The sequence below is a fragment of the Glycine max genome, chromosome 3 (assembly GCF_000004515.6).
Source record: "Glycine max cultivar Williams 82 chromosome 3, Glycine_max_v4.0, whole genome shotgun sequence".
NCBI classification, from domain to species: domain Eukaryota; kingdom Viridiplantae; phylum Streptophyta; class Magnoliopsida; order Fabales; family Fabaceae; genus Glycine; species Glycine max.
The window spans coordinates 27,456,231-27,464,044 of NC_016090.4; the positions used below are offsets into that span (position 1 = coordinate 27,456,231).

A 7,814-nucleotide genomic window follows, 5' to 3' on the forward strand; every position below is an offset into this window, starting at 1 on the left:
ATTTACTGTACTTCAAAAGTCATTATTGATTTCCAATACATATGAATACAGTAGTTACTAATTTATGTTAAATCTCAAGGTTCGCTACAACGTAATTCTAAGAGACATAGACTAATTTATCTTTTTGTTTGACATGTATAATATAATTACTTAAAAACTCTTTAAATTAATAATTATTAATTTATCGATAAATTAATAACTCTCTAAATTAATAATTTCTCCAGTTCTAACATTATTAATTTATAAAGTTTTAACTGTATGAAGTACTTTTTTTTCGGTGAAAGTAGGAAAGTATGAAATACTTTAAACTTAAAAAAATGCCAAAAAAAACCTTATGACGGGTTTAATATTTTTGATTTGATGAGACAAATGAAATAAGTCTCAGCAGTCATTGATATGTATACACTACTATATTTACACAGCATACGACAATCAACCATATATACACTTCATAATAAGATGTTGAGAAGTCAGGACCCCAGGAAACTGAATACATAATTAACAATTAAAGCATACAACTATGGCCACGCTTGCAGAACACAACATCCTGCAGCATTGCTCAACATACAAAACCTACCACGCATTGTTAATTTGCAACTTAATCTTCCGTTATTCTATCTTGTAGGCCCATCCATGTTTGTCCAAGAATGCCTCGACCGCTTCCTTAATGGCCAAGTTTGGCACTAACTGTGATGGATCAAGGGGTTCCCGTGTGATTGGGTCGAATTTACCCACCTGTTTAAGAAGTTGAATTATTGCACACTGACTTCATTGAAGTGGAAAGCATTCAACAGAGAAGGTGAAACATGCAAATCAGGTTACCTTCTGAAGATGCTCAAGAATCACTGCTCTCTCATATGTAAGTCCACTTGGAGTGATTACAGGATCATGGAAAATGTCGAGTGTAATTCTACAGCACAAATAATCTGGCACCTGTAGACTCAACAAGACAATTTGTGTAATTAATAAGATGGTAATTTCCAGGGCACCACTGAAAAAAGATTTGATGAATATAGAATTAACAAAACAAGCCATGTACACACCTCAGTAGGTGTGTCAGCTTCTGCAGCTGTATTGAAGACTCTTTCTAAAGCCTCTAATTGTTCTGACTGGGAAGTAGTAGCATCATCTACAAATCCTTCCATTTGAGAGAAATCCAGAAAATGTTTTTCCTTCAGAGCAGACTCACAAGCTTCTCTGAGACATTTAACACATTTTATGACAATAACACTTAGCAGTGGACAGTAACTAATAATTGATAGTAGATAAACTAAACAAATTATGCATTAGGTAATAACAAATATGATAGACAACAGCACTACAATCATGGCTAAAGGACCCTCAGATAATAGGTCTGACAATCACCAGAAAAACATACTTCAAGCACTGCAATTCCCATGATCGTTTGGACGATAATCGTTCCCACTCAAGGTATTTTGCCTTTGCAAGCTCTTGCCATATTTCTTCTACCATATAGCCCTTGGGATTGGCACCTCTCCCAAGATCCAAAGCCTTAATTATGATCAGAAGCAATAAGAGAATCATCAGACATTTGAAATGAAATTAAAAAAGGATCAAATAACTGTTAATATCTCAGAAAAGCGCATCATCAGGAAGTTATATTAAATTAGATGTGATGTCGAATTCAAAAAGGAGCACCATGTCCCTCAACAGCTCGATAGGTAAAACAATATTATTAGACAATCTGTCTTGTTAGTCATTTTAAATAAAGTGAAAATCTCAGAGGTAAATAGTCTTCTATTTTCTTTTTTTCTACTTCTAAACAGCAATACAACTTTGAGCCATGACTTGCAATCCATATTGTGTGCCTTACATTTGATATGCATGTATATATTCTTCAAGACTCACCCAAAAAGTTTGAAATCTCAAAACTTAAAAATATGATAGTCACTAATCTCCACCAAACACAATCACCACTTTCATATATCACATACAACTGTTACAGATATGTCACGGTGAGCTAACTGAAGGGCAGTTACATACAACGGTAAGTGGTAACAGTTATAAAGAATGAAAGCAGAAGCAATATTGTTTTAAGAAACCTAAACTAAAAAATGAAATGTGATTAGGAATTTTGGATTAATAAAAGATTTTATTTTTATTAACTTTTATTATTTATTTTTGGGTTGTGCTGTGGCATTTCTCAACTGTATGAAGTTCTTAAATTCACTAAGTCACAAATACAGTAGGCAACAAAAACATTGTACAAGTTAAACACTTCAACAGCGGTATTCAATCTTACTAGTTACTAACAAGCAATTAAGCACTAAAAGATTTCTTGCAGCAGATATAATATAACAAATTAATAAATGTGCAAGAAACAAACCAAAAAGGTCTTCACTGTCAACAAACCTTCTCCAATTCTTTGATTCCCTTGACAGATTCTTGTCTCTGAAGCAATGCGAGCCCCAATATATAGTGGGCCTGAAATGTATACAAAAAGAAAACTCAGCTGGAAACAAGACAATCAACACAAAGAACATGGATTAATAATGAAAACAATAAATGATCAATACGCAACATATATCAGATATAAAGTGAAGCTGCCAACAACTTCCACCAATAACATGGTTTTACAGAATACTATACAGCTCTACCACAAACCAATACACGGTAAATATCCCTGGATGGAAGTTAATAAGAAACTGCTTCCCGAATTAACCCAAAAACAATGATGCACACATGTGTACACACACTCCATTTTATCAAACACATCTGTACCAGGTACTGATACACATTCAGTACACTTGAATACTAGGTAGACCATTTCCCCACCAAAAAAGATGACAGTTCCAACATATGTCTTTCGAGTAGAACTGTAAAAGAAATGTCCATGTCCTTCCTCTAGCAGTTGATCATCCTTTTTTTTGTTCCACCTCTATCTATTTAAGTGCTCAGCCTCTTTGCTACCTTTGTGCACTGTTCTGATTTGGCCTTGTTTTTTAATTTCATTGACCAGTCCTACTCAATCATGGCCTCATGGCATCATCCACTAAGAAGCTTGAACTTAATAGAATTTTTGTTGTTATTGCCTATTGCGTTTATTAATTATGAATATGACTCTTTTTGTGAATTATTTTTTATTTTTCAGCATTTATGATAAATTATTTGCCTTGTACCATATGGTATTTACGATAGCAGTCATCCTGCTACAGAAATTTTAGTGGTGTCCACTCCAGACCACTATTCAAGATTGATATAGTTTATGCTGAAATGTAATCAAGAAAACTTAATTTATTTCTATATCTAGGCTGAAGATTTATCCGTATAATTAGGCAGGTTTTTATTTCTTAGAATGGGCAGATTTTATGTGATATGATCTAATTTGATTTGATTTGTATAATAATTATTTATTCCCTTCTATTTACTTGATTAGGTGAGATAAAGTCTATAAATACTATATGCAATCTCTCGGTAAATACAAGTTAAAAACACAATTCAGATCTTTTCTTTCCAGTCTTTCTTTAAACATGGTATTAGAGCGGTACTATCCTTCGAGGCCTGTTCCATCACTACCTTCGCTTCTGACCTTGAAATGAAATCCTAAAAATTTAATTTATTCTTGTAATTAAGCTGAAGATTTGTTCCTATAACTAGTTTGATTTTCATTTCTTAAAATAAAGCAGAATTGATGTGATTTGATTTGTACAATATTATTTCTTCCCTTTTATTTGCTTGATTAGGTGAGGTGAAGTTTATAAATACCATATGTAATCTCTCTATTAAAACAATTCAGATTAATTCTTTTCTTTCAAGTCTTTATTTAAACAGTTTAGAAACACATCTCACTCTCATTGCATCACTAATAAAAAAAATTGGTTTAGAGCATCTTACATATCACATGAAAAGCATGACACATTTTACAATAAGGGAAAAAGGTTGGGAGAAAAAAAAAACATTCCCATAAATAAGGGAGAAAGTGGGGGATGGAAGTCAATTTTTTTTTTTTTTTTGGCTTTAAATCAAATTAAAAATTTGTAGCATTAAAAAATAATAAATTTCAAATTAAAAATAATATAGTAAAAAGTTAATTTAATTTTTTAATTAATATAAAAATATTAACAATTTCTCTTCTAGTTTTATCCTTCCAATTTCTTTCTCTTATTATTTTCCTCAAACTATTTCACATCTAGGATATCACAACCCTTACAAACTCATATTCCAAACCCTGACAATAATTCTTGAAATACTGAAAAGAACACCAGAAAGATAAAGACCAGACTAGCCAAGAATTTTATTATAGAAAAATTACTTGGTTTAAAAACTAGGCCAACTTCTAAAACCTTTAATAAATTTGGGTTAGTGTTGAAATTGACTAATGGAGGTTTTTCCATTTATTAATAAACAAGAATTTAAGTAAAACACATTAGTTGTCATTTAAAATGGCACCTAATTTCATTGATATTTTACCTCTACCAAGTACATAAGTAACCCTTGAGATACAAAACCTAGCAATTGTTTTACACAATCCAACCACTGAAAAAGGATCACTACAGATTTCCCAAAAAAGTTTTTCATAATGGAACAGATCCTATTGCAATAGGCAACTATCACAAGACATGCAGGTTTCACTTTGAGAAGTATTAGGAAATGCGGAATAGTAGAATTCTGGAATTGATTTAAAAGCCAAGGCCAATACACCCAAGGAAATTGCTTAAATTTTGGGTAGCATGGAAAAGATTTGAAATAAAAGGATTTGTATGGTATGAGTCTATCCCCTCAGTTAGAAATGCAACACATATCAGAACACTAAAATTGTGCTGTCAATATTTTCGCAAAGAACTACTGAAGCCCCAATACTTAATAACTAAGTTTTCTTTTACCCGTAGGAAACGAAGATAGATACTAAGGAGTTTACAATAACTCACGCACCCTGCTCAACCAACTGAGTTAGACCCCCTTGGTCAATAACTAACAAGTGAAGTACAATGCAACATGGATTCAGGAAATTCTTAAAAATTCAAGATATTATACAGCTTAAATACATTACTATAAATCAAATAAACATATTTTATATAAATGCACAATATATTTGTACAAAGACATTGATAATTTCTCAATAAAACATAATCACATCAATGGATGATAATCACACACAAAAAAATCGCAAGCATATAAAAAATCCCTAGTTATATAACTTTCTTTTTCTTGCCCTATCAGAATAAATCATTTCCCCTGTGAAGATGTTACAAAAAATTACATATTTTTCCCCAACTAAAGTCAATAAAAAGGTGCCACTAATCCTATCACAAGAAGACTGGCCTCTATATAATGTCTACCTTTTACTATAGCTTTAAGGATACAGATGAAACGGAATTCATAGAATCAATGTCATATCCCAAATGCATCGATCAATATAAGTTCAACCAAAAACAAGGAAAACACTATCATGCACATATTGGTATCAAACATGCATCCGGCACCAATCTTTGCCATTTTCTTAGTTTCTGAGCTTCATAGTTCACATCAATGGCCATCACGAAGTTCTATAAGCCATGGATCACCAAGCACAAATACATCTATTCAAAAGAAGCCTGAACTCTATACAATTGTCTAACATATACTATAGCTTTAAATACAAAGGAAAAGGCATTCAAATGAACAAACTATCAAAGTCATGTCCCAAATGCACCAATCAATAAAAGTTCAGGAAAAAAAAAGAAATGGAAAATACTAGCGTGTGCATATTTCCATCAAATATGCGTCCAGCACCAAACTTTGTCATTTTCCTTTAAGGATAATTGTCTGCCATTCACTATATCTTTAAGGACAGTACACAGAAGAAAAGACACTCAAAGTATCAAAGTCATATCCCAATTGCATCAAACTATAAAAGTTCAAAAATATGGAAAATACTATCACACGTGTATTGCTGTCAAATATGAGTCTGGCACCAATATTTGCCATTTTTTGAGAATCCAGGTTTCACAGTTCATATTTCAAGAATCTATGGCCATCATGAAGTTTCGCAAGCGACAAACCACCAAGCACAAATACATCTATCCCAAGCCAAAGACAACTAAACGTGCAGCTAGGGGTGAGAATAGGTCAGGCCGGCCTACAGGGGCCTACGACCTGATTTACATAAAGTCTAGTCTGAACTGGCCTATTTAATTAAAAGGTTAGGTCCGGCCTATATATATATATATATATATTATTTTTTGGGTACCAATATATAATATTATTTTTTGGATACAATTAATTTTTTTTTTTAAACTATCATACTTGATTACACGTTACTGCTCCATAACTTCTATTCCTATAATCAAGTAAGACTTTAATTACAATTTAGGTGTGAGTCATCGTAGGCTAGGCTCAGGTCTTTCAAAGCCTGATCTGGCCTATCCCACGTGCAGCACAGTCAATTCAAAAGACAAAAGGAAATCCCACATCTTAAACCAATCTTAAGGAGATTGGTCACACTGCGCCTATACTCAAACCAATCTTAGAAGCTAAATTATTAGCCAACGCATACCACAAAAGGAACTACAAAATCACAAGGAGATTGGTCACAAAAACCTTAACTGAATTGCTGTCCAACTGAATTGCCTTCCGAGAATCTTCCTCTACTCTCTCCCAATCACTACAACCAAGCCAAACACATTTAAAAAGCATTCTAAATCGCATCACGATCACTGAATTTCCGGAAAATTGCACGCAAATGCGACAACAATAAATCAAATTAAAACCATAAACAAAACAAAGAACGGCAAAATTAAACGCTCACACATTACATACTTGCGCTTGAGATGGCACAGCGCGCGATTCGTCCAATAAACCGGAACATTAGGGCACAGCGTAATCGCCTTCAAACCCAAAAAAAAAAAACAAAGGGTTAATCAATCACTCAATTTCTCGGTAGCCGAAAAGGGAGAAGAAGAAGAAGAAGAAGAAGAGAACCTCGGTGTAAGCGTCGATGGCGGCACCGAAACGGTCTTTTTTGAAGTAAGTGTTGCCGTCAATTCGGAGCTTTTCCGCTTGTTTCGCCGCCGCAGCGTTTGGACCCATTACGCCGAAATCTCTTGCTCTAGAAAATTCTATCGCACGCGAATGGGTACATAAAAAATAATAATGCGTGTATTCACCTAATTTAATGTGAAAAATGAAAATGTGTGGATATTACACGGATACAAAAAAAATAAAAAATAAAAATGTTGAATGAAAATGGTTATGTGTGTGTATTTATGGATCGGTAAGTTACGGAGGTTGAAGGGGCATTTTTCTAGAATTTGAAGGAAGAAGGAGTATGAAAACGACGAAGATGAAAGAGGGTAACACAACGTGCTGGGGAAGTTATTGTTGACTGACTCGGGCTACTTTGTCATGTTTGTGCCAAAGAGTGACGGGTCGAGCACATAATTGAAAATGTATAAAAAAATATGCAGGGAGTGAAATATGAAAAAAAAATTGATGGTAAAATTTATAAAATCATAAAATTAAATGATAAAATAATTAAATATTTTATTTTTACAATCAGAAATACAGATATGAAACTATTTTTATTTTGCTATTATATTTCTTTATCTTTTTATCAAAACTTGTTAATATAAAATAATTAACGAGGTCATCAAATCATTTCAAGTTGAAAAAATAAAATATGATATATATAGTTTGATTCTAATTTGAAGTACAAAGAATTATATTTGTAACGATTTTGATGAGATAAGATGAGTTGTATACATAAAAATTAGTTAAATTTTATAACTAAAAACTTACAAAACTTGTTTGGTGGTATGTAGGTTGGATTTAATCTTGTACTTGAAAACTTATAGGAAAAAACTTATATTTTTTTC

The 7,814-nt window shown here is 32.7% G+C and overlaps 1 protein-coding gene across 1 annotated transcript; it reads right to left on the minus strand.

Moving 5' to 3' along the window:
- Positions 1-424: 424 nt before the first annotated feature.
- Positions 425-7,360, minus strand: LOC100796519 (E3 ubiquitin-protein ligase CHIP). Its single transcript, XM_003520945.5, has 8 exons — positions 6,922-7,360; positions 6,760-6,827; positions 6,541-6,604; positions 2,374-2,445; positions 1,379-1,512; positions 1,044-1,197; positions 823-933; positions 425-735 (listed from the first exon to the last, which is right to left on the minus strand). Exons 1-8 carry the CDS (start codon positions 7,027-7,029, stop codon positions 610-612), a joined length of 837 nt encoding a protein of 278 aa, XP_003520993.1. The 5' UTR covers positions 7,030-7,360; the 3' UTR covers positions 425-609.
- Positions 7,361-7,814: the final 454 nt, after the last annotated feature.